The 27,464-nt window shown below is 39.4% G+C and overlaps 1 protein-coding gene across 1 annotated transcript; it reads right to left on the reverse strand.

Moving 5' to 3' along the window:
• Positions 1-524: 524 nt before the first annotated feature.
• LOC145786795 (catenin alpha-2-like) lies at positions 525-26,751 on the reverse strand. Its single transcript, XM_082598538.1, has 19 exons — positions 26,421-26,751; positions 19,480-19,662; positions 16,117-16,290; positions 15,363-15,506; positions 14,887-14,988; positions 14,512-14,666; positions 13,125-13,218; positions 12,774-13,001; positions 12,110-12,235; positions 11,570-11,662; positions 10,825-11,004; positions 10,137-10,220; positions 9,493-9,623; positions 9,084-9,183; positions 8,222-8,444; positions 6,532-6,653; positions 4,347-4,484; positions 3,579-3,692; positions 525-2,199 (listed from the first exon to the last, which is right to left on the reverse strand). The coding sequence occupies exons 1-19, from the start codon at positions 26,595-26,597 to the stop codon at positions 2,071-2,073; spliced, it is 2,697 nt and encodes an 898-aa protein (XP_082454664.1). The 5' UTR covers positions 26,598-26,751; the 3' UTR covers positions 525-2,070.
• Between the last annotated feature and the right edge of the window lie 713 nt (positions 26,752-27,464).

Raw genomic sequence — 27,464 nt, forward strand, 5'->3', positions numbered from 1 at the left:
AATAAGTAAGCCTATCTCGCATCATTATAATAATCGCCTATCGTTGAATGACTTGTATCTGATTGCTAAAACCTTAGGTTGTCTTCTCATTGCCCAATGCATGGAATCAAGTATGGGCCCACTTTTACCTTACTCTGAGTAATAGCTAAACCATGTGGTTTATAGTTTGCTACTGTCAGAAATTATAACTGAAAACAACTATAAATTACTATTGTTATGGCTAAAAAGTAGTCGAATTATGGATTGGTAAGAACAGTAGACTGGTTTTAATCGTATGCAATGTCTTTGTTTTGCACTTGAGTAATAATAGTAGTTTCCGCTATAACCGCTAATTTTTTTGACACTGCAGTAGGCTATTAAACATAAGTGAATGTGTTATAGTCTACTGTATGTAGCTTACCCCTGTAACACTGTTCTAATTATTTTATTACGATTGAATGCCTTTCACGTGATCAATTCATTCAATGTGAGATCACCTGATCAGTAGCTTATCACTTGTAAGAAAATCATTGTACGCATAGCTTAGCTTCGTGCTGACAAAATTCTAGTTACACAGGTAAGACAGAATGAACTTTACGTGTCAAAGTATAAGCTTACTACCGGTATTACTCATACTCAAGGCCAGCCCATCACTATATGAAAGTTGAAAAAATGTTACTTTTGCAATACATTTACATTAACAAATCGCTTTTTGGAATGATTCAACGTCTGCAAACAACAAAAATGCCTCAGGAAAGCTACTGCAGTACTTCAAAATTATGACGCGAAAAGCTGGCAATCCTAGCAAGCTGATTAATTTTACCTCTTCCTCCACTACCAACTTTCAGATGCAGCTGGCCTAACTAGGGACGGTACATTACGGGACGCGCAACTCCGTTGTTCCTTCAACATTAGAAGGGTCAATTGCCAATTTGACATTTTTTACGCTTTACTGCAGGCTTGCTTTCAACCAAAAATCTTAAATTACTTTAAAACCAACTTAACTCTTCTTATATAACCCATAAGTAAAATATTTTGTAAAATAGAAAAAACGTAACCCTTCTAGTGTTGCGGATGAGCCAAAAGCGGATGAAGTTTCGCATCCTTATGATCTACAATCCCTAGGCCTGACGCATGCTGTCTTTCGACAGTGGCAAAAAGATCCGATTTTTGCATATAAAACATTTATTTTACTGCAGTGAGTTTGAAATTAAAAATGGCAGAAGTTGGTCAATTCGATTAACAATGATAGCATTAATGTAATGGCAGACATGTTGGAAAACTAAGCTTGCAATTATTGAAGATGAAACTTCTCACATCAAGCGTACCGTAAGTAAAAAATAAACATGATTTCACTTGTAGGTTAAGTCATTCAAATTATTGTACATTACATCTACAATGGCAACCATGGCGACCATGACAACGTGCACCTTAAAATTTGACTGAAGGTTGATCCGTCAGTAGCCAAAATTGCTAGTGTAAGTTGATAGTATGAATAATAACATATTCTTTGTCTATAGTTTGGGTTACTTTTGCGCTATTGTTACTATTAAAATAACGGACTAAATTTTGGCACTTGTGCTGGAAATCCTAAAAACGTCGGGCAACACAGGTAATTGAAAAATAGTGTGATTTTTTTAAACGCAATTTTAGGGGTTTTGCAGTGATTTGAACTTCAGTGATCACAATTTGGCAATTTAGATTCTCAAAACTATCATTTCAAAGGAATATAAAGTGAATTTAGCTTAAACTTCAAAATCGAAAATATATCGGCCTTCAGTCAAGCCTCCAGTTTGCAAGTTGCCAAGGCCTGTGTATACAGATCGCCATGGCTTAAACCTTAAACAATAAATCAGCACCGGAAGGAATTACTATTATAAAAATATGCCCCGTTATGATTCGTAGAACAAATATGATTAAAAAGTAGAGAAATGATTACAATACATTACATAATGAATACTGTGTATGATTTTCAGCACCATCTACACAAAGCACATAATACATGATATACAGCAGCTGATCAAGTAAAAAAGCAAGCGGTTATAAGTAGACCTAATTGCAGAGTAAAAGTGCGTAGACAAGGAAGAGTGCTCAGATGTCAGCTTTGAACTCGCTCAGGGCTTGTGCTGGGTTGACCAGACGTTTCTGGGATGCTCGCCGCATTGGTGCTTTTTTATCTTCGCCAATCTCTCGTCGTACCAATGGCTTCTTCTCAGGAGCCTGTGATGGAAACTCGTCAGCGAAAAGGCTTGAAGCCAAGGTAGATTTTTGAAAAAAAGTTTTTTTTTAACCTCGACATTTTCTTACTCGAAGTATGCATTGTTTTTAATTTCAAAGTTATGGGTGCACAGTAGTCTTTGCTTGCTTAGTCCACCTCGGGACCGGACGATTTTAGGCTTATTAAGCGGGGACGATTTTCTGCCACTCCCATACATTCAGTAATTCCGAACCACACCAAATTGGGGTTAACAAGCGGGTGGACCTATTGGGGCTTAATAAGCAGGAACCACTGCATTAAAAACATAGGAAACAAGTCAAGTAGGGGAAGGTCGGGACCTGCGAGCCACTTTTTTCTTTTAGATGCATATTTTCTACGTTTCTCAATATTTTTCTCTAAAAATTGGTTTTGCAATGCCTTGTAGTGCTACCTACTCTACAGCAAAAGCACAAGTTATTATTTCAGCAAATGTTTAATTTACGCTTAAAAACATAAACACGCGCCAAGCGGCTTATCGCACCCCACATGTGGGGAGCGATAAGCCACAATTGCGATAAGCCAAAAAATGTAGTATTTTAGCAAAGAAATCACTTCGCCATATCAAAAATACAATTTTAAAACATAGTTGTATTATTTATGTGTGAAATCAATCTTCAAGCCAGCTTTCAAGCTTTAAATTTTGAAATAACCGATGGAGAATTTTCAAATGATTCCTTGGGATGAGTTGTCAGAATTTTCATGTGAAATAGCATAATTAATAGTTGCAAACGAAACAAAAGTCAGAATTGTGATATATCCTAATGGAAAGGTGTGAAAACAAAAAAATGATGTCATATGACACTTTAACATCTACTATCACAGGCACTTGTCATGGCTCGTAGGTCCCAACACAAGGTGACTCAAGGCTCCCTACCTGATCGTTCAGAAATGAAACAACAGCTAAAAAAAAACTAACATTGCTATCTAAAAAACTTTCGGCTTAATCTCATCATAAATACATCACCTACCACTACAAAAAAGTTCATGAACATTTCTTGCATAACAAATGAGTTATTTTAAAACACAATCAGCCAAAAAAATTTACTTTTTTTAACCCAAAACCTATAAATCCTCTTTGCACCTCCATTTTTAGTACAATTTTGACCAAAAGTTTGTGGGAAAGTTATCCAGGCATAAAAAATATAATGACGTCAAAAAATGCAAAAAAAGTACTTTATATTAAAAAAAACGGGGGTGGATTATGGCTCCCACCATGATCATGGGTCCCGACCTTCCCCTACTGTTGTTTTCTAAACATCCTCTTGATAGTGAAAGCATCTGATAACATTTGCGACTCAAGTTTTGCAGTTGATGTCAACGATAATCAAACAACTTGTTTTACCTTCATTTTCCATAGAATGTCGTTGGTAGGTTGACCAGCCTTTCTGTACTTCGTTGAAGCGACGTAAGACGACTTGACAGTCAGCACAACAGCGTTCATCAAATTCTTTGCTGCCTGTGTCCAAATAAAGCAAGCTAGTGAAAAGAAGTAAGTGACAAGTGTCGCGTCACAGCATAATACTAAAAACTGAATCGACCTCTTCACTGTGTAGAAGGAGCGATCTAACTGGCATCAGCACAAGGTCGAATATCCAATACTATAGAACACTATAAAATACTAATACTATAGAGTATAGAACAGTGAGCATTGCGATTTGCTAACCACACCGGTGTAGCTTTCACGCTGGCCATTAACACTACTCGAGAGCTGTGTGGCATGAATTACTGGTGAGGTACTGATGAGCCCAGCTGGTGGGCGAAACATGTGTCCATTGCTGTCAATTCTTGCTACACTCAGCCGCCAAGGAACAACCAAGAATATACCACTTCAATGTTAGTCACTAAGCTATGGTATCGACATTTGTTCGCTGCTTGATATAAACGTCACTGAAGTATCCATCTTTTAAATTCATGATACAAATCATCGCTTCATATGAATGTGATGACGAAAGTTGGTCGTAAAAGCAGCGGAAAATGCCAAACAAACAAAAAGGGAATTCGTTATGGTTGGCGAATCGCCATTGCTCGCTGTGCTAGTGAGTACTTAGCCTTGTAGCCAGGAAGAACGCACCCTTCCTTACAATGCAAAACAAAGACAGCTAATTCACACCTGAATGAGTGATGTTGCACTGTCTAGTCCCGAGACGATCATTTCCCCAGAAATGTTCTGGACTTCTGCCTTCACTTTCGCACACATGTTCAACTGATGGCAGTACAGAGCAATCCTTTGCAGGTAGGCCAAGAGATCCTACAAGAAATATAATAACTCTTGACTTCAACAGATCCTACAAGAGATATTATAAACACGAGTTCCTTAATTCAACCAATTTCCGTCAATTAATGTATTAAATTTTCACAAAGCGGTATCAAACAGAAAATGCATTACAGTAGCCAGTCCTTATTTATACGAAAAATAATTTCGGTTTGATTATACAGCAGCTCTCGTGATTTTAAAAATAAAAGCTGACCGCCACATTTCCCGACCAGTTTTAACAGAACATTTATTTAAGATATAAAAAAAACCTAATGAAAACCACAAGCAAGGGTCCTGACTCCTGGTAGGCCACATAGTTGTAGACAGCAATCAAGTCCAAGTGAGCGTGCAGCGCGTTCTTTTACTGTATGCCTGCATTGGGAGGTTTGGGCGCCCAGAACTTGTGTCGTGAAAGCGACACGCTTTCAGTAGCCCATGCTTTCAAGATGCTGACGTCACCTGACAACCTCGTCTCTACAGTCGATCTCGGGCAACTTAGGTGCCATCCCTGTCTGAGGTTCGGCACTCCAGATCCGACGCCTGACCAGTGACCACGTGGCCAATTATATAAATAGCGACCCTCCTCCCGACGGTGCCCGTTCTCGACCGAGCCCAACAGGCGAAAACCTGTGGGGCCGTGTCCCGGCGGCCACCGGGCGCCTGAACGTACGTTGGTCAGTCCTCCCGGATGGCAGCCTTGAGTTGGCTGCGGGGAGCTCCACAATCACCCCTCTTCTAAGGAAAAAACAGGTGCCGACTACGTCATAGAATAGACGACTTCAACGATCAGAAACTTATTCCCCAACAATAAAAACGTTGCTGTAAGTATCCGAGCGCGCAAGACAGCAAACTGTTTAGACGTCAAATAACGTCATAACCTTATTGTCTGATAAACCCATCACTTTATATCAAACCGTCTATAAATCAGTGTCGTTTTATAAACATACTTCAGTCTCAACAAACCCAAACATTCAACAATAAAAAGGAATAAAATGCCTCGTGGATATTGTGAAGTGGAATTGGACTAATATCAATTACGTTTCATTCATTCGTCACTGGTTCTGCATGTATTAATCAATCAATTCTTTTGTAATATCACACGCTGTCTTCGCCTTGAAACGCTGTTCTTGCTCGCTCGGATCAACCTCGCTCTGCTTTCAAACCATTGATCAACATGATCCTCTGATCAACTCGATGCAGCCTCAAAAGTTCCATCCCAAAGTGTCTTATTTTTACCGGTAATGTAGCCTACCTCGCGCCTCCGCTTCGATCGCTAGCTCCCCGATCCAGCTGGGCGAACCTCCCTCAACGTCAGGTCAGTGCACATCCGTGCTCGCCGGATCAAAGCCTACTCTTCTTCAGTAAGTGTACAATACACTCCCACCTATGTTTTTTTTTATTCATTGATTAATTGAGCCACTACTCCAGATTTTTATCTGAATTTTGTCTGCCACGAGAGTCAAATTTTCCTTAAATAGCTCGACTTTCTTCCTCGTGGGAGACTCCAAGTTTATCCGCTCTGCCTACGGGCAGACCGGGTATAAAAGTCAAAAGTACCTGCGCCGCGGTCGCGTAAAGGAGACGTGGACGCTGCCGGGCGGTCAATTACTGCCGGTTCCAGCGTTCACACGCGACGGGTCGCCCGGCTCGTCGCAGGTCATCTTTCTGGGCTATGCAGAAAGAGCCTGTCTCCCTGGCCCGCTCCGCCATTCTAAATTTGCGGACGGGTCATGTAGTGTTTTTGATTCACACTCTCCCTTCACTTGTACCTCGACTCCCCAGCATGGCCCCCGCGACCTAAGCTGGTGGACTTACCTTCCGGGTGCATTGCCACCCCTAAGTCACGCCGCCGCGGGGTGTGGCACTGGCAGGCCGGTTTCTTAAAGTCTTCGACCTGGCTATATTTGTTGTGCTCTTCTCGCCGTGTCAATCTTTTGTACCCGTGCGTTGTTGATGTCAATAAAACAGTTGAACAACTTTATTACAGTCTTCTAAAAATGTTAAGTAAAAATAAACGTTAACGTTTAATCACAGAACTGACCTGCTTTACAGCGGAGTCGGGACAAACTTCCGCGATGGTCCGGGCAAGCTTGTCAAGGCGGGATCCCGTGTCGGCGATGTGCCTGGCAGCATCGATCACATCCGCGGTGTTCTTCAGACGACCTGGTTTCAATTATTGTAAGTGATCGTCCAGTGCAATTTTATGAACAAAAATTTAGCCTACATAGTACATATGTAATTTTTCGTTTCTTTTTGATCTAGTTGTACTGACGAGTCCTAATAAACGAAAAAAGGTTCAACAACATTATTTTTTTTTAATGTTGTTATGAATGATAGCCAAGCCAAATGACTTTAAGGTTTAAACTTTAGATAAAAAAAACTATTGATTTGTTTTCTTTATGAAAAAAAAAATGTTGTAAAACTCAAAGACCAATTTCTGACAGAAAAAGTTAATAATGAACTTCTTTGTCAGGAGCTACAGCAGTTCGCCAAATTCGCTTTAGTTTTTTTTTGATAATTTAAAAAGTTGCACCATAGGCATACGAAGCCAAGTAACTTAATCAGATTTAACATATTTACTTTAGGTTTATTACAACATTTACAGAATTATCTGATTACATCAAATATAGTAATTGCTTTCTAAAATCTCTACAGCCTGTTTCACCCTAAAACGAGAATCATCAGAAGGTCCTGAAAAATATGCAAAAACAATAAATCGGTATTTCCTGAAAAGATATTAAACGTTATAACCTTAATTTAATCTGCAAAAGAACCTCAGAATTACAAAGGACTACCTCCATCGGATGCTACAAAAGCCTCAAGACTTCTAAATGGAAACCAAACAGATTTAATAACAAAATTTGTGACGTCACAGAGAAGCAAAATGCGATAACTGTAGTAACCTGTGGAAATTAAATTAATGTTCAAAGAAATGAAGAGGTGTACCAGCAAACATCTATAGGATTGGCCCATGATACAAGAATTATATACAAGAATCGGCCTTTAGAATGGCCAGCTTACATGGTAGCCACCTTCTGAACAAGCGTTCTGAACTGATGGGTAATTGTCGTCATCTCAACAAATTTAAACTCAAATACTTCAAAACAACATAAATTTAATTTCTACAGGTTACTACGGTTATCGCATTTTACTTATCTGTGACGTCACAAATTTTGTTATTAAATCTGTTTGGTTTCCATTTAGACGTCTTGAGGCTTTTGTGGCATCCGATGGAGGTAGTCCTTTGTAATTCTGAGGTTCTTTTGCAGATTAAATTAAGGTTATAACGTTTAACATCTTTTTAGGAATTACCGATTTATTGTTTTTGCATATTTTTCAGGACTTTCTGATGATCCCCGTTTTAGGGTGGAACAGGCTGTAGAGATTTTAGAAAGTAATAACTATACTTGATGTAATTTGCTCTGCTTGGATTTTTTGCTTGGCATTGAGCACTTTTAGTAGTATTAATAGGATTTATTGTTGAATGATCGGATTAAGTTACTTGACTTCGTATGCCTAATGCCTATGGTTCAACAAGACAAACTCTCTACGAAAGTTCTAAATTGAAAAGTACAACCCAGACAGCAAAATCATAATTTTTACATTGACTTAACGTCTGCAGAGCAGTTGAACACACATATGGGACCTTAAATAACAGAAAAGGTATAAAACGAACTCCAAATATCATCCTATTTTGCTTGCAACATTTTTCGGTTTAATACTTCACCGACCTCTTCCACGAGTGAAGTCAGTCATGTCCATCATAATGACGCACATGGACTTGGCCAGCACAATGATGTCATTCGATGACTCGTCCCATTTCGAGATCTCTTGATCGAGAAGTTTCTTTTCTTCTACGAACTGTTGCACGTTCGCCAAGATGGCGGTCTTTTCGGATTCGGGAAGCTTCCTCATGATGGCTTGATCTGAAGGGCCAGTGTCGGTATCTGCAGTCTGGAGAGGGTAGGATGGTTTTATTCAAATAAGGAAAAAAATGTATGAAGCAAATCATGCAAATATGCATATAAAATGTACAAAAATGATGGTGAAAATGGATTTGATGAACAGTTGGATTGAGGTACGTATATGGAATCCAGAATCATAGCGGTTGAAATAGCAATTGGAAATGAAGCAGTCACCTTTGCGTCTGTGTATGCTCCCCAATGTGGTTGTGACATTGAATAAAAGAACTCATTTCATGATAGTTTGTGTATAAAAATGTTGAAAGCATAAGAAAAATGTGTCGTAGTGGGTGATTTTAATGAACATAAGATAATGAGAGTTGAGAAGGTGTTCTACTGTTCATGGACGGTTTGGCAATGGTATCAGAACTGACGATGACGAAAGAGCGTTACCGGTTGCTGATAGCTTTGGATTGAAGATTATCAACACATTGTTCAGGAAAAATGTGAAGTTTCTCACATATGAATCTGGTGGCCACACAACAACGATTGCTCATATCCTGGTCAGAAAAAGTACAAAAATTACCTATTTATTCCTTAGCTAGTAAAATTGATTCTTTTAACATCGACACGATGTCCGTAAACGTTGAATCCATGTAAAAAGGGACAATTTTATTGTTGGCAGACGAACCTTGGCGCTGACTCTACTTGCAGTGTCGTCACCGTCCATCACAGCTTCTATGTCGGAATCCTCGACGTCTTCGGGATTTCTGAGCATCAGCACGGCTCTCCTGCGTCGGAAATCAATGGTTATTTGTTTTGCATTTCGCAACGTTGTTTCAATAGTTTTCGACTTTGAAAACATTATTTCCTGGCAAGACTCGTAAGTTTTATCACGCTGGTTAAGAAAGATGAAATTCTCAATATGTCCAACTGCTGAAGATTCGACAATTGAAACTTTAACGAACGGACAGATAAACAGAAAAAAACTCGCCAGACGACAAATCCGTCATTTTTAAATGAATTCAACGTCTGCAGACGTTAAATAGATGTAAAAATGACGGATTTTGCTGTCTGGGTCTATACACATTCAACCATACCTAATCTCACGAACTCCATCATAAACCAATCTGGAACTGTCAATGAATTCGTTTTCTTGGGGATCTTCTTGAGGGTCTTTTGACAGGGCACTGACGGTCGTTTCCAAGCGAGCCTCGAACTTCGGCATTACCTGATAACAACATAGTTTCTACGTAATTTGCTGTAATTTTCATGGAAACTAACTAGAACAAGGTTGTGAATTTCTCTCATTCCTGCACGTGGTTGATTTTTCATCTACAACAGTGTAATACTCGCACAGATTGCAAAATTTATTGATTACGTTTTCACTGCTTTATATTGAGCTATTCCACTTTAAAGCCTCTAAGAACAAAAAACAATAAAAAACTAGAAAATTTTGACATAACGTCGAATTATTCGAATTATTTTAATAAATATTATATTTAAATTATATTACATATTAGAATTATTTATATTAATTATTCGAATTATTTGAATTAATGTCGACTTGTCGATGAAAGTGAACAAAACTTTGCAAACATTTACCTTATATAAATACTAAGTGCCGGTGAGAAAGAATTATGTTTTGCTGTTGTTGTACAGTTGCAATGAAACATGCGCATCTACAGTACTTGCAGTGGTCAAGGTCATTGATTTTGTTTAAGTACAAACTCTGTCAACTCACTTGTTCTTTCAGCATCATGCAAGTCTCAACGACCTTATCCGTGTAATAGTCAGGCTCGTACTTCTCCATCTCGCTGACGACAACCTAAAACAGTTTAAAGTGAGTTTTGCGGCGTCAACGGTAGCACTTTGTTAAATCCTCAAAGATAACAACAGGTCTTCAGAACTTGAACATTCATTTTTGCATTGAAAAAAAAAAAAAAAAACTGTGACGTGCAAATATCTTCCGGAAAGTGTTTTCCAGAAGTTTTAAAGTTTATTACTAAGGCAAATCGGCTGAAAAGTTTATTTTCACACCTTGCACACAACAGTTTAATTTCTGATTCTTGACATCAAACTGCGGTTCTAGCACTTTTCACCGACACCAAGTACACTGGCTCGTTGACCACAAAGTGCTGTACTTTTACCGCAAATTATCCTGGAAAGTCAACGGTTTCCATATCTATGTGAAGTGTCAACTCAGCGTCGTCATTACATTATTTATATTTGATTGACTTGGGCATGAACCTCGTAATAACAGACTTCAATTGACAGTTATCGTTTTCTTCAGGATAACGTATCAATACGTTGATTATACGAATTTATTCCTGTTTGGAAAAAGAAATCGAATTGTCTTTTGACATTTAAATGTTCGCATCACGTTGAAACGACGCAAAAATAAGCAAGATATGTGTGCTGGAAAAACGTACTTGGCATATTCTGGCAGCCCTTCCTCGGATATCTCCGCCTTTGCGATCCAAGATTTCAGGGTCGCCTTGCTGCAATGCAACCACGCAACTTGTGACGTCCTCTAAAATATGGGCTTCTGAGACGGCGAGGAAATTTTCAACGGTTGTTATTTCGTCCACTGCTTCGGTCAGAGTTTGAACCTGCAAGGTTGGTTCAGCTCAACAGGACAGTAAATCAACCGTTTGTCACATTGATTTAACGTCTGCAGACGTTGAATCAATGTGAAAAACGGTCAATTTGCTGTCTGGGCAGGATTGTGATTGCGCAAAGCACAATCCTCACCCAACAGTAAATCTACAACATTATATTCGTTGGTTTGTAATATGTGCAAGCCAAACTAAGAACTTATGTTGTTGAAAGGTTTCCGTCACATAACGCCATTTGACGTTTTATTCTCAACAGCGACCCAGACAGAAAATCAATCGTTTTTTACATTGATTCAACGTCTGCCGTTGAATCAAAATAAAAAAGAGATGATTTACTGTCTGGGGAGTAGAGCGCGAAAAAAATTAAGGCTTCAAAAATATAAAAGAAATTTTTATTATCTGAATAAAAGAAATTGTTCCGGAACATCTCCCGTTTTCACTTATACCACCCTAGCCAGCAAACTAGTTTTTTGCATTGAATCAACGTCTACAGGCGTTAAACCAATGTAAAAACGACTGATTTGTTGGCTGGCAGATGTAGCTTGGTGCAAAGTCGAACCTGGTGTAGCCACGATTGCTTGAACACTTCCATGTTATCCTGCGCTACTTTGCTCGTTGGACGAGCTGCCAAGGTCAGCGCAGCGTTGATAACCTGAAGATGAAAAGCTTCAGTCAAGCAAATAAACACTACCCAGAAATCCACATTAAAACACAGGCTGCTGCTGCTCAAATATCAACCAAGAATGAAAGCTAAGGTTGAGAAAGATGTCAGTTGTGCAATGTGCAATATTATGGAATACTTGCGTAAGAGTGATGTAAAATATTAACATGATAAGTAGTCGTATCTAGGCTTACGCTCGATGATTGAAGATCTACATTAAGAGGACGACAAGGCAAGGAAGCCAATCTTCGTGACCACCTTCAGGCGTGCTTTTCAGTGTAGGCTACTGCCAAAGACACAGCCGCATGCCCTTGAGCAGTGTCGAACCGGTGCTCGTTCGAGTGCCATACCGGGCTCTCACCATTCAGCTTTGCAGCCGACCATTAAAGTTAAGGCACAAACATTATTAATAGATCCTTGAATGACTTTAGGAAGTACCTGTGGACAGAGAATTTCGAGTTGTTTGGCAGCCATTTTCACCATTTTGACGCCTTCCTCATTGCTGGACATGGAGCAGGCGAGGTTGGCAACCTCAACCAGTTTATTGGCATGTTCCCGGAATACCTGGAGATAAAAAGCATGCTCGCATTACAAGACTCAATCATTACTGACAAGAGACAGAATTAAAACATGACAACACAGATATGAATGAACCCACGGAAGTATACAACACTTCATTTACAGTTTATGTATTTGACTGTGAAATTTAAAGGTTGAGCTTCATGTGTTTGTTGTACAATTATAGAAAATCCTCCAAAAAGGTCTAAATGTCAAACATTAATTGTAAAAGCGCATCCTTGCAGCTTCTTTGTAGCGTTGCTTCAGGGTATACGGAGCATCAGCAATAAAGTTTAAAACTACCATTGTAAATCTCAGTTCAACTCGTTCAGAAGGTGGTAATTAGGCGATGCCACTGCAGGCAAGAGAATATAAAGCAGCCAGACAGCAAAACAATCGTCTTTTACACTTGAATCAATGTAAAAACGATTGCTTTGCTGTCTGGGTAGGAGTTACCTCGTACTTTGATTGTGCGTCAGAACAATATGGCATTGTTGCGTCAAAATAACTGTTCAATGTTTGAAGACAATTTTTCGTGTCCCACCTGGGCATATTCCTTCACTTGTTTTTCATCCCCACTCTTTGCAGCGTCGATAAGGACAAGAATAGGAATGTTAGCGTCGAGGAAGGAATCCGAAATGTGATCGATAACCGCTTTGCACAGCTGTCTGCGCAAGTCCTTCGTCTTCATGGTCATGTGATCAACAGCCGACTCCAGATCACCACTCTTTTCTTTCCTTCCGGCATTGTTGATGTACTCTTGAAGCAGATCCTATTGAAAGTAGGAGTAAAACATGACAAATAGCGTTACGGTGGAAGTTGTACATTTTTAGACCATTTAAAAACAATGAAATGACTGCTCTATGTCACATTTGAGATGGAAACGTTTAGATACCTGTAGCGCCTGTCGAACGGCGTTGCATTCGGCGACGATTCTCTCCCTTCGATCCTCTCTAGTGCAGGAGGAATCTGCCATCAACGCGGCGCCACTGCAATGCATGGAAGGTTGATACCAACTAGTTGCAAAGCTCTTCCTTGCAACAGCAACTAAACTTAAAACCACACACAGAAGGAAATACTTTAAAAAACATGAAATCCAAATCAAAAGTGATTAACTTGCGGTAAATTTCCTGAGGTAGACTTAGTAAACTGCCTGTTGAAACCATAGACAAAGTAACTTTAACGATTTAACATATTTTATTACACAGAGCCTCGAGAGATGATTATAAATTGGTTTTGCTCTTTCTTCGAATGTTGTGTATAAATTTAGTTGCTTGCGTGACGCAAACCAGACATACATTGGTATGTCAACCAGACATTTGCTGACAAGGGCCGGGGAGCACTTAAACCCAAACCTAACAACAAAAAGTGCATTAAAGAGCACATCGCCTCTTGTGAAACATGCACTGACAATGTCTCGATCGACCAATTTAAAATCATCTCTCGAGCCAGATCTGAATTTCAGACTAAGATTATGGAAGCCTTAAGAAACAAAGGTAATAGTCCGTCTTTCAACCGGCAGTTATTCGCCTGTGGCTCATCGTTCCTTTTGTGTGTGTTCTAACTGTTTGTCACATGCCTGTATTTTACACCACATGTGATCTGTTTCTCGTCGTATAATTTACTCGTAATCATTCTTGTATCACTTGTTCAGTTAGTGCTTTTCGGTCCGAAATGTCGTTACAGTTATAGTGCATAGTCAGATCACGAGTTCGCCGTGGTCAGATTTATCTTATAATTTTCATTTTATGCATATTATATTGCAGATATAAGTAATTCCTGATGAGGACACACGTACGTGTCGAAAACATTTGATTTTTTTAAAATTATGTTATATCTCTGTGTAATAAAACATGTTAAACCCGCTAAAGTTACTTTGTTTTGTTTGTCTATGGTTCAACAAAGCAAACTCTCTACCAAAGGTTAATGCATGTTGAAAATTGCCCAACTTGTGATCCAAAAACAGTTGGTGGAGTAAATTAATCTTTGAGAAGTCGACATGAGGTAAAAGAGAGTAAAACGGTTGGGAGCGGCTGATCCAAAGGATATAACAATTCCGTAAATATAGAGACTAAGTCGTTTTTGAAGAGAATAGCAAACGATTGATGGCGCAGAATATCTACTGCCCCCCTGTGCTGCCAGAGTGCCAGACACGAAAAAGAAATTCAAAAAAGATAATGTAAAATCATGTTGAACATCACGTGCTGTGCACATGTCGCTGAAAGAGCGCAAGATGTACACCTATAAAACCTCGGTTTAACAGCAAAGTCATGCTTGTGCACCTGATAATGCTTTCCAGTCTTTCCTCTAACGATGGTCGGTGTCGCACCTCGTTGAAATCGAGCGGGTCCATGTCAACACGAGTGAGAAACTCGTCAAGAGCATCAGCAAGCTCGCCAGAACCTTCGTCGTGTTTAGGCTCAGAGGGGCCAGTTTCCTTGGTAAGAAAAACAGAAAGCTACTTGTTGAATTTAAATAACTTGTGTTGCGCCTTCTTAAAACTCCAGGTGTATTTACAGGTTTTTATAAACGTATCGTATGCATTTAATCTCAGTTTAATCTCAAATCTTTACCAAGCCATTGAATAAGTCATGTTTTACATTGATTCAACGTCTTTAGACATGTAAACAATCATTGCTTTGCTGGCGGGTACTTACCTGAACAGCCGTAGATATGCGATCAAGAGCATTTTGGACGCGTTTGTACACGAAATCTCTATTTGCCTTCGCTGCTGCCACTTCTGGATGTTGAAGAGATGCCTATAAAAAGCAACTGGTAAATAATAATTGCATTTCATGCAGTTAAGCAGTATGGTGTGATACTGTGATAACAGTAAATTATAAAGTTGATACTACTGTAGTTTGGCATTTTACACATAAAACACGGTGTTCTTGAGAAGTTAAAATTGATTATTAATGAAAACAATTGCCAACCGCAAAATTAAACAAACGTGACAAGCACACTTCCTTTTTAAAATTATTTTTTTTATATTACAGTAGTATAAAAAAATAAGGCACAAGATTTCGACAAAACGATTAAATTTGGGAAAGAATGATAAGACCATTCCTATCATAGTCATTACTAATGATATGACCTTCTATCAATTGAGAAAAGCTGAGGTGATATTACGTACCAGTGACGATGTATAAAGCATCATACTGTTCTTTTTTAGCTCTGCACGGGCAGCAGCAAGTTCATCTCTTCTTCGCAGATCTTTTAGGTCGTTCTGACGAAGCATGGCTGCGTGATTTAACTTGGCCAGGTCTGTGCCAAAGGTCTGCATGCACAGATAGAACATCAGTTACTCAATATTAACAATAATGCTGAAGAATGTATATATAATCTAATAACAAAACATTCATAGCACAAAAGCATTTTTGAAGTTTTAAGCTTGACTAAGGTAAAGATGAGTCTTGTACTTCAGACAAGCATCAAAGGATGAGAAAATAAGGTTTTCATTATACTAAGCCTTCGCCATTAACGAGAGTAGGGTGGCCATTTCCTCTCTCGCAGCCGCCTTTCCTTTAGCAACTACGCCCACCCAATTTATTACACCCTGGATAGAAGTGAGCAGTGTTTTTCAACAACCAGCTTAAGCCTAGTCGAACCAGGATTGCATGATTGGAAAGCGCGCGCCGTATCTCACCCGCCGATCCCACTTGCCCACAAAGCTTGACTAGACAAGCTTAAAATTTTGAATTCTAATTTCTGAGAATGTATGTAATGTAATGTACTTACACCATTACTACAATGACTTGACTTTTATTAAATTTTAAAATATTTGACATGTTGTTGTAAAATAGTATACATATGACCAATCTATTTCTGTCAAGATTCACTACCAAACAAAAGTTGAAAACTAATAATGTGCGTGGAGATATGCTTACCATGAAATTCTTTACTAATTCCTCAGGATTGCTTGAATCTTTAACCTTAGCAGCACTTTTTTTTGCAATTTTCAAACGACGTAGAAGATTATACACATCAGCCAAATCCGCAAGAATAAGTAGGCGTGTTACAGATGAAAGAAGTGCACGTGCTGCTCTGACCATGCTGCTTCTCTGCAAGAAAGCTTCAAAATTTACAATATTGGAAACAAAAACACTAATTTAATCATTTTTCATTGATGATATCATTTTCCTTATTAATGTGGAGGATCAACTTCAAGCAAAGGCTAATGATTGATACCATGAAAAAGCTTGGAAGGAGGCAACACTTACAACTTAAGACATTGATATTTCAAATGAGCATAACCATAAAGCTTGTTTTTTTGAGACAAAATAATTTGTCTTCATCTGCAAGTCTATCGATTGCATGTCCATTGTCCAATTAAGTTGCTCATTTTACGAGTTCAATAAATTAACATTTGGTACTCAAGTAAAGATGTTTGAAAGATGCACTTAAATAAAAACAACAACTCTAATATACCAAGACTTGATAAATGAACCAATTCGTCATTACAACTTCAATCTGTTAAGCTCATTGAAAAGAAGTGCTTCTCCAAACGTATCCTCTAGTTCAGTGGTTCCCAACTCATGGGTCGCGACCCAAAGTTGGGTCGCCTGATAATTTTTTTGGGTCGTTTGTTTTTCAGACATATTGTATCTTGGGTGAAAAAAATAACAATTACAAAAAATTTAAAACGTGAAGAGATCGATCACAAAACTGGAAAATATAAACACAAGTCATGAAACGTTTCCTGTCGAGACATCGGAAAGCTTTGTAGCATGATCGTAGTGCAAGAAGTTTTAACACTTTTCGCTTTTATTATTATTATTAAATGTAAACCCAACAAAAATTTCAGTCTCAAACATAAATTAACTTGACAAAGTTACGAGATATATATTGTAACGTGCACTATATGTCACGAACAAACTATGACAAAGTTTTCCACACGTTGGACCACGCATAGTCTGGTGTGGTAAAACGCATCAAAGACAAAGCCCCATATGCTGTATGGACTTAATGCTTTCTCCACAGAGAGACCTTTGCTGCAAAAAAGCTGTCTCAAGAGCTGCACGAAGTGTTGAATGATGTGAAGTGTGTAAACTTCATCAAAACAAGCCCACTAAATCGGCATTTGTTTTCGTCTATGTGGATTCTGATTATTATCAAGCATTGCTGTTGCACACAGAAGTGCGATAGTTGTCACAAGGTCGTGTCCTGAAGCGAGTTTGTAATTTGCGAGAGGAGATTGCTATCTTCCTGAGGCAACAGAACTGTGTAAGATTAGCCGAAAAGTTTTTGCAAGAAGATTTCAAGGCAAAAGTTACTTACCTTGCCGATATATTTGACTCTCTGAATTCTCTAAATTTATATATGCACGGCAACGGTTTTACGGTGATTGATCGCGCCGCAAAAGTTTCTGCTTATCACAAAAAACTCATATTCTGGAAAAGTTATGTCACCAGAGATGAGTACGATATATTTCCTCAGCTAACGCAATATATCTGTGGCAATGAAGTTGATATTAAGCAAACGATAATTAGACACCTGGAACAGTCTGCCAAAAAGTTTGTGCACTACCATGGAGAATCTCTAACACTTAATACACCAAACTGATTGGATAATTGATCCATTTGTTGGAAAAGATCTGCCTCAACTTTCCATCCATGTTGCAGAACAGTTTATGGACATAACGACAGAAGTAGCAACCCGTATTTCTTTTGCGTCCTTCAAAGACAAATACCCCAAAGATTCTGCAAACATCCACTTTTGGGCTTCCATGTACCAAGTGTATCCCAAGTGTATCCCTTCCATGTACCTTTCCAAGTGTATCCCACAGTTTCACAATTAGGGATTCAAAAACAGATTACATTTGCAACAACTTGGCTTTGTAAGATTGGATTTAGCGCCATGTGTGTATTGAAAACTGAACAGCGAAACCGGCTGGAAGTTAAAGCCGACATGCGACTATGCCTAAGCAAAATAACGCCTCGATTTCAAAAACTCACTGACAGCAAGCCAGCACAGCTATCTCATTAGTGATTTGATAAACATATTATTTTCGGAAAAAGTTACTGCTTTTGTAGTGCTGTTTGTTTGCAACACAATCTTGTATGGCTTTTAAAATATTACGACAATTTGCTTGGGTCGCAAGATTTTACCGAACTGAATTTTTTTTTAAATGGGTTGCCTTAAAAACGAGTTGGGAACCACTGCTCTAGTTCACGAATTTGTAAAGCAGCCAAAACTTAGCTTTGAAAGAGACTTTCTGGACTTGAAGATAAGCTATGGTACCGACACTATTGTACAACTTCTAAATTGCTCTAACAAGTAGACTCTTGTTTCAAATATATAAATACTACACAGTACACACTTATTGACTGAGTCAAGGGTACTATATATATATATAACACATCACAGGGCTTTTAAACTTTTTTTTTTTAAACTTCCTGATATTAGTGATGAATATTCATAAGCTTGTATAAAAATACAGTATAATATATTATTATCTAATATACGCATAGGCGTCGATTTTTTCTTAGAAGAGAGGAATTATGGGTGGGCGAGAGTTTTCAAACAGATTTCATTGAATATGTATGTTCGCAAATTCGCAATGGTTAGCTGGTTTTAAGAATGCGCGAATACATGTTTGACTGCTTCATGTTTAACTTTTCAATAATGAAATGACAACATCGCGCGGTGTCCCAATTTATATATAGCAACAAGTTTGTGAGGAAATTTGTAAAAAGCGATTGTTTCAGTACGTTTGTACCGGTTATTTTATTGTCATGTTCATTATTATGTCATAATTATTCATATTCTCTTACGCTGACCCGGAACTGAAGTTTGATTGTGACGTAACCAAAGTGAGACCATTCGGAGAAAAGATCAAACGTGGCTTTCTCTCACCAGAAATTGCCAGCGTGTGGCAGTTGCCGTAGCAACAACAATGCAATGAGTACCGCATTTTTTCAACGCAGCGCTGTTGCAGAATTGCTCTGTTCTGTCGGCTACCTAGTGAGAAACATAGCGTAAAACAAGAAGTTGCGATGCAGTTGGTTGGATAATTCAGCGTTTAACAAAAACGGAAATAATTGTAAAGAACACTTCATAAGTGTCATGAAAACAGGATGAGCGAAACAGATTTTGCCCACCCTCGTTTCACGGCAGGGTGGGTACCGCCCACCCTGCCCACCCTATTTTGACGCCTATGAATACATGATATATAGCCTACCTAATTGAAAGTAATGTTTCGTATTAAATAGAAGTTGCTACTACCACTAATCACAACAAACCTACATTACCTTCATAGATGAACAAGGATCATCAGCAAATGCATGCGAGGTCTTTGACATAACCTCACCATCTCTTCGTGTGTCTTCAATGGCTTCTTCCATTTCTGCTCGTAGTTCTGGATTTTCCTTTGCAATTTCGACACCTTGGGCTATAAAAGATTCCGTAGCAACTTCAACAGCATGAACTAAAACCTGGGACAAAAACAAAACATGCTTGAACATTTGTTTTTCATAGCAACAATCAAATTACAAACAAATACAACAGCTAGGCTAATTAGGGTTGGCAGTCAATAATGAAAAAGCAGTTGGCTATTTTGGTATCAACAAAAGTAAACTATTTCAATATCATATAATTACAAATACTAAAAAAGCAATAAATAGAAAAAAAGGTATCGGTACCAGAATCAATATTGGTACCGTACTTTAAATAGATATTAATTGCAATTGCTAAAATAAAGAACGTTTTGAACAATAAAGTTATTTTAATAAACAATCTCACAAAACTAAGCTAGCAAAAATACCAAGGTCAGAACATACGCTCTGACTTCCGGAGGGGGGGGCAGCGCCCCCTGTCAATTTATGGTTGAGGAGCAACAAAAATGGCTATTACAAGTGGTGTTTCAAAGATAAAATACTTTGCGAAAGAGATTAGATCATTTAAACGGACTTAAAGAATGCCGAAAGCGAAAAACAGCCTACGTTGCTCTTGCCCGCAAAACAGCAGCTGATCACATGGCTTTCTCTGGAACGTGAATTACTACTGAGATGCGCACGGCACGCACGCTCACAGAGTCACACACTGCATATCTCAAAAGCAAACCACCAGAGTTAAGCCATGGCAAGTCCTCAATTTTTCCATTTGTTTGTTCACAATCAGTCGCATAAGCGAATGAGCTGGAGGTGGACTTTTTTATCATTTTTTACACGCTTTTTTGTTTTTGCAGTTTTATTTGTTGAGTATTATTGTAGTGTAGAACATGTAAAATTGTAAACGTATGTGGGCCCAGTGGCCAATTCAAATTCACTAGACTTGCAGACTACATATATAATTGCCAAAAAGCATAATTGCCAATATGCCAGCCAGGCAAGCACATGCTTTAAAGTTAAAAAGACAAACTCATGTAAAACTGCCAAAGCACGATCCGACTCGCCATAGGCGCCGACTTTTATTTTTGCACGGGGTGGCGGATAGCACAATATGGCAACCTATTAACTTTCAAACTGCATGTTTTTGTTTGATTTTTACTAAGCGTGTTTCGTGGATGCAATTGTCTTTTCACACCTGATTTGTAGCTCGATAATTTACAAAGCAACTTCAAAACAAAGCACAGGAGGTATGTCGTGAATTTTATTGTTACGTTTCTGCTCTGACACTTTACATTTGGCAAAAGTATTTTTGCGAACAGCAGCTCTGTCAATCCAACTGTTAATCAACTGGTCAAGTTGTAACCTTGAAGCTTCAGCTTGATAAACATTTAAAATTAGAACGTGGTTCAATCGCTGTTGCATCATGGTAGATCGCAAGCAGGTTTTTATGCGCCTGGGTGCACTAAACCAGGGGTCCGCAAATACTTTTTGGTGCGACCCAAAAAGCAATCGTTCGAAGTCTTCGCGACCCAAACGTTTCGGAAGCATATAATTTTGCGCAAAACACTTTGCAAATTAATATCAATTCCAATACGGTCGTCCCCATTTATTAAGGCCACATCGGGACCGGACGATTTTGGCTGCGGGAGACAATTTTCTACCACTCCTATACCTTCAGTAATTCCGGAATGGACCAAATTGGGCTTAATAAGCGGGTGGACCTATTAACCGTGCGCTTCGTCGTCGTGCAAGCCTCTGGGGCCGAGGGTCTACTCTATCCTTTTACCAGCCCAGACTCAAGATGTTCGCGGACTACACTGGAAGGCTATTAGAGAGCAGCCAGTATTTAGTTTTATCATCCATGACACGCAGACCTTCCACTCCGTTAGGTGGCTTGAAAATGGTACAGTTATTGATGATGTGGTCTGCAGTCTGTTCCTCGGCACCACATTCACAGGAAGAGGCCAATGGCGCATGGTTGACCGGAAAAGCCCGACGCCCGTACGAAGACGGTTGAGGCGCACCCATGCTTGTCTTTGTAGTGTCAGGCCGATGGGGCATGTGTCGGCGTTGGGGATGAACGAATGAAGTCCGGTGGTACTTGACTTCCTTTCAGAATTCCATTTATAGTCCGCCCAAGTAGCCGCAGAGATGAAGTTCATCTGCTGCGTTGATCAGAAGTTGAGCGGCTGGCACGAATGGTTGTCTTGACTTCAGTCGACTGGGGTGCTGGTTTGGGGAAGCAGAGATCTTGTGGTGGAGAAGATGGTTAGGCTTTAGTACCCGTCGGCTAAGAAACAGAGTGGTTTCTTCGTGACGAAGCTCAGAAAGTTGGATGCCAGCGAGAATGGCAAAATTATCCAATGGTGTGGGACGCATGCATCCGGTAACTGTGCGCAGGGCGCTGTTTATGGCAGTGCCGATGTTATGGCAGTGTGCACTGCAGCACCAAACAGGTGCACACTGCACAGTCCTCTGCTGAAGAGTAGACAAGGGCTAAGGCTGCTATACGCAAAGTGTCAGCCCTTGCCCCCCAGCTGTGGCCAGCCAGGCGCTTGAGTAGTGCAGCGTGGGATGTCATTTTCTTGCGCAGTGACACCAAATGGTGGCGGTATGTGTACGATCTGTCTAGTGTCACCCCAAGATATTCTGGTTCGGGGCAGAAGGTCAGAGGTTTTCCATTGTTCTGAACATGTAGCTCACGATCAACTTCCCGACTGTAGGCTATAGGTGGAAAGCTGCCGCCAAAGTTTTGTTTTCGCTAAGTTTCAGTCGCCAGTTCTGGAGATAGCCTAAGCTGAGAGAGTTTTCATGCCCTGGCTCAAGCTGTCTTCCAGGCTATATATATAACCGTGGGCTTAACTACTATACTACAATCGAAAGTATAAATTTTCTTGTAGCCTACCAAATTGTACGAAACTCAGCACATCAAAGACTATATGATTGTATTTATTTTTGCCATACAAGTTATATTTATGGTAATTTTAAACCGTTTTGCGACCCACTGTGAATGGTCTCGCGACCCAAATTTGGGTCGCGACCCAGTATTTGCGGACCCCTGCACTAAACGATCGCTCTGCCTCGCAGGTGGTGGAAGGCAACGATAATCTTCCACCTCCCTAATCGTGCTAACGCCTTTTGGCAGTGGCACATTTTCGTTTCGTTCAGGCGTTTGGTCACTTTCATGCTGGCTGAAATCCTGACTAGACGCAACAAAAAATGACTCAATGGAGGGCTGCAATTTTGAACGCTTTTTCGGTGGCATCTTTAAGCTGAATAAAACTGGAATGTCGGCGAAAACTTTTACTGAACGACTTTTCGTAATTTTTTTTATGATGTAACAAGCAACTCCTATGTCAGACCAATAAATTCCGGCCTCACAGTTTGTCACGCATTGACACGCAATCTTACTGCATGAAGTAGATAACAAAGTAGAAATTAAAGCATGAAGTAGATGACAGTACACTCCAATTGAAATCGGAAAATAATTCAAAATGCAAATCTTTAGTAGTTGAAAAAGGTTGCTTTTATTATTGGGAATTGGCAGGGGGTGTAGCTTTCTTCGAATAGAATCATGTAAACGTGTAAATTTGCAGAACGTTAAAACTGCTATTTTACTAAGTGCACTTTTTAAATAAAACTCAAAAAGTTTCGAAAATTGCATTTTTTTAATGAAATTTGAAAATAGATATTTATTTATTCATTTAGGGGGTGGAGCTATCAATCATCGAGATAACTTTATTTCCAAGTATTTTATAGCTGTCATAACTTATAGTGATATTATCAGCAGTTTAAAAATTTTCAAAAAAAATTTTTGAGGGAGGCAATGGAAAGATCGCATTTTATTGATTAATAAATCCCATTGTAAACCTAACAAATGTAACAATCACTTATGACAAGTAACAAATAAAACGATCGCAACAACAAGGAAAAAACTCGTAGCCACGTGTTGCGTACGGTAATCTTCACGTAGCTTGCTTGATGTTACGCGAGCATAGGCGCGGACGTTTCAAAAAACCTTGGGGGGCGAGAAAGGTGATGACGTCATAACCATAACGCTATTTTACTCAATTAAAATAGTCTTTGATTAAGCTTAGTGTCTTGTTTATATTGACACCTAGGTCGCAAACCAAATTTATTACAACCGCTGCTTGAAACGATTAGTTTTACGCATGCAGTACGCCTAGTCGTAAAAATTTTGATATTGTTAGCTCATTTGGAACAGTTGGAAGACAAGCCGATTCATTTCCTTTTCGTGCGAGTGAATAACAACGATCAAGACAGTGAAGTTATCGTATTAAAACGCAAAAAATCATGATCTCAAGCAGAGTGACAACCCACCATCAGTTTTATTAACCTTGTTTCGCTCGTTTTGCTAATTACTTACCCTCAAAGCGTTAACAACGGCGAAGTGTTTTCTCTTCTGTTTTTTATCGAAAGTCTGTATCGTCTTTTATCGAATACCGTATATATTCAAGTATATATAGGTCGAGATGTTCGTAGGTGATTTTCACCTCAAAAAGACAGGTTCAACTTATACACGGGACAAGCTGTTGTCTCCAGATCGGTGGTTTTCAAAATTAACGTATTTTTGCTGCGGCAAAATCATTGCTGACGTAGATTATGGAGTGTGAAATGGCGTCGGCCGAAGTAAAAGTTTTGAATACGTTTATTTGCAGTGATTCAAGTTTAATTTTCAAATTTAATGATTTTGTCAATTCTAAACTTTATGAACTTGTTAAGCAATATGCAAAGCTCATGAGACAAAACAGCAGAAAGAGCTGTTTTAAGAGATCAATTTTTTATTTTTGCGTGTAGAATATTATAATCGTTCTTATTACGTAACATTCCATGATCGTTGAAGTCGATGTCAAACCTTAGCGGCCGCATAAAACAATGATGTCAGATTAGCTAGGTGATAATAGTGGTAATAGACGTCGTTAATGCAGGCAATATCTGCGACCAAGACCATTAAACACTTTTTCTTTTATCGGTTTTCGATTTAATTCTCACACATTGCGAACAAAACAATGCGTTCTGTTGAATCATAATTGATCTCACAGCGGGAAGACTTCGTTAAAAATAGCTCGTCTAATATAGCTGGTTTACTTAATATTGATAGTTTACTTAATAATAATAGTGCTCACTGCCATAACATCGACACTGCCATAAACAGCGCACTGTGCACAGTGACCGGATGCCTGCATCCCACACCATTGGACAATCTCCCCATTCTCGCTGGCATCCAACCCGCTGAGCTTTGTCGGAAAGAAGCCACTCTGTCCTCGGTCGACGGGCACTGGAGCCTAACCACCTTCTACACCACAAGATCTCTGCTCTCCTAAACGAGCACGCCCGTCGACTGAAATCAAGACACCCATTCGTGCCAGCTGCTCAACTTCTTATCAACAAAGCTGATGTACAAGACATCTCTTCAGCTGCCTGGGCGGACCATAAATGGAGTTCTGAATGGAAGTCAACCGCCACCAGACTCTATTCGTTCATCCCCGACGCCGACACACGCCCCATCGATCTAACACCACCAAGACAGGCATGGGTGCGCCTCAACCGTCTCCGTACGCCCCGTACGGGCGTCGGGCTTTTCCGTTCAACCATGCACCAATGGGGAATGGCCTCTTCCTCCTCCTGTGAATGTGGTGCCGAGGAACAGACCGCAGACCACATCATCAATGACTGCTCCATCTTCAAGCCACCTAACGAAGTGGAAGGTCTGCGTGTCATGGATGATGAAACCAAAGACTGGCTGCTCTCTAGTAGCCTTCCAGTGTAGTCCGGGAACATCGTGAATCTGGGGTGGTACAGTAAAAGGATAAACCCTCAGCCCCAGACGCTCACACGACGACGACTTAATATTGCAGTGAATAGTTACATGACTATTCCAGCAGCGTAAGTTACTCTACCATCTACTTTGAAATTTCCATACCGTATGAGAAAGCCATGCGATCAGCTGCTGTTTTGCGGGCAAGAGCAAAGTAGGCTGTTTTTCGTTTTCGATAATCTTTAAGTCTGTTTAGATGATCGAAATCTCTTTCGCGAAGTGTTTTATCTTTGAAACACCACTTGTAATAACCATTTTTGTTGCCCTTCAACCGTAAATTTACGTGGGGCGCCGCCCCCGGCCCCCCCCCCGGAAGTCGGCGTGTATGTACGCGAGTATCATGCTTGTGACAAATACAATCATTTTCTTCGCAATACTTTATTGGTTCACCTCTTGCTTTACGTTGACTTGAAGCGAAAACCAATGATCAAAAAAAGATTTAAACGTCCGTTCAAATTATATACATTTATTTGCAGTAAGTAATGTAACCTAAACGGGGTGGCTGCCACCCCGCCACAGCGGTTAAGGGGTGGCATGGCCACCCCGTAACCCCGTAAGTCGGCGCCAGTGCGACTCGCCATGATTGCCAAAAACCAACATTTGGCAAGACATTCTCGCAAAGCCAACTTTTTGGAATTTGAACAAAGATAACTTGTGAATTTGCATAAACAGGGCAAAACTAGCAGTTTTCTGACAAAGTTGTTAATGGTTTTTAAGACAACATTAACAAAAAACAAGGAGACCAGACACAACTGGCCCCCTCCTCTTGGGCCCAAGGCCCAAGGGGTCACCACCCTCCGCGCTTGTGTAATCGACGCCTATGTATATAATATATTTAAAAGTAGGCTTGTAGATTCAAACATTCAATATTTAAAATAGCAGTGAATAGCACTATCGAATAACAAGTTTTAATTGATTGACATATCCAATCCTGTAGCTAGTCTGTTAGGCCATACCAAACTGTACATATTGTATTGAAATCTAAACGATACCAAATATGTATTTAATAAACTACAAATAATACCTTTGGTCTTTTACTTTTTCCTTTTTTCTTATTTGAAGGTCCTTTGGTATTAACTAACGTTGTCACTTGTATCACTAATGGTTCCAACGTCTTTTCAACAGAAAGAGTTCGAATTTCCAAGTTTTTAGGATTCCACTTTTGTCCAACACCAGAGTTGGATGATGCAATAGAACTCATTTTGTTTAGATGATTGTTCACCAGTCTGCTACTTCAGTGTTACTTTTGTAGATTGATCACTAATTTGTTCGGATACTTCAGTTACGCTAACAACTTATAAATACAACAAAAATTACTCTTAGCTAGTAAAAATATACAGAGTTAAATTATAATTTACTAGTTCACTTTAATATTATAAAAAGTTATAGGCCTATTCAGGCCTCCAAGCTCCTTCATGGCCTACTGTCGAGGTATTTTCGAAGAAATGCAACCTATTCCATCCCATGAACACTTTGTCCTCCGATTTCATCCCTTGAAAAAAATAAAGCAAAGCCGAGGTTGTTGAACGGAGTTTCTGCGAACATTTAAAATTTTCCCCTTGAATTAATCATTAAACTTTTATGGGCCACTACAAAATAGTGTGTGACTAACCCAAACCCTAATCTTAATTCAATAAACCTAACTCGAAAGTGAGGTTCGGTTTATCAATTATTATTTCAAGATACTTAGCTTGATTAACTGTTTCGGCAGCTCCGATCAGCAACTTTGTCGCTTCTGTACCGTATTTTTTCTATCAATCTTTTCAAAGAAAAAATTTTGACAACGGGCTCTGTTGTATTTTATTCTAGATCTTGACGAAGTGGTCAGCGGACAGAATAGGTTGCAACCCGTTTCGGAAGCCATTTAATGAATTTTCCGCAGCTGCGACCACGATGGCCGATAGGAGCTTAGCTTAGAGGCCTGATATTACTTAAGACTGATTAATGTTAATATTCATGTAAAACTTCATCTATTATATTCATACCAAAACAGTAGCACTACTAGCCTATGTTATAAAGCCTAGATAACCTACAGGTAACGCTGAGAAAACCCAGGTATACTAGAACC

This window comes from Aplidium turbinatum, chromosome 17, assembly GCF_918807975.1.
Source record: "Aplidium turbinatum chromosome 17, kaAplTurb1.1, whole genome shotgun sequence".
Taxonomy (NCBI): domain Eukaryota; kingdom Metazoa; phylum Chordata; class Ascidiacea; order Aplousobranchia; family Polyclinidae; genus Aplidium; species Aplidium turbinatum.

Excerpts from the sequence above, each read along its gene's own strand:
- LOC145786795 (XM_082598538.1), bottom strand. The coding sequence starts at position 26,597 with ATGAGTTCTATTGCATCATCCAACTCTGGTGTTGGACAAAAGTGGAAT. Across the intron at positions 13,002-13,124 it reads CCGTTCGACAGGCGCTACAG|GATCTGCTTCAAGAGTACAT; the intron begins GTATCTAAACGT and ends TACTTTCAATAG. Across the intron at positions 3,693-4,346 it reads GTGCAACATCACTCATTCAG|GCAGCAAAGAATTTGATGAA; the intron begins GTGTGAATTAGC and ends ATTTGGACACAG.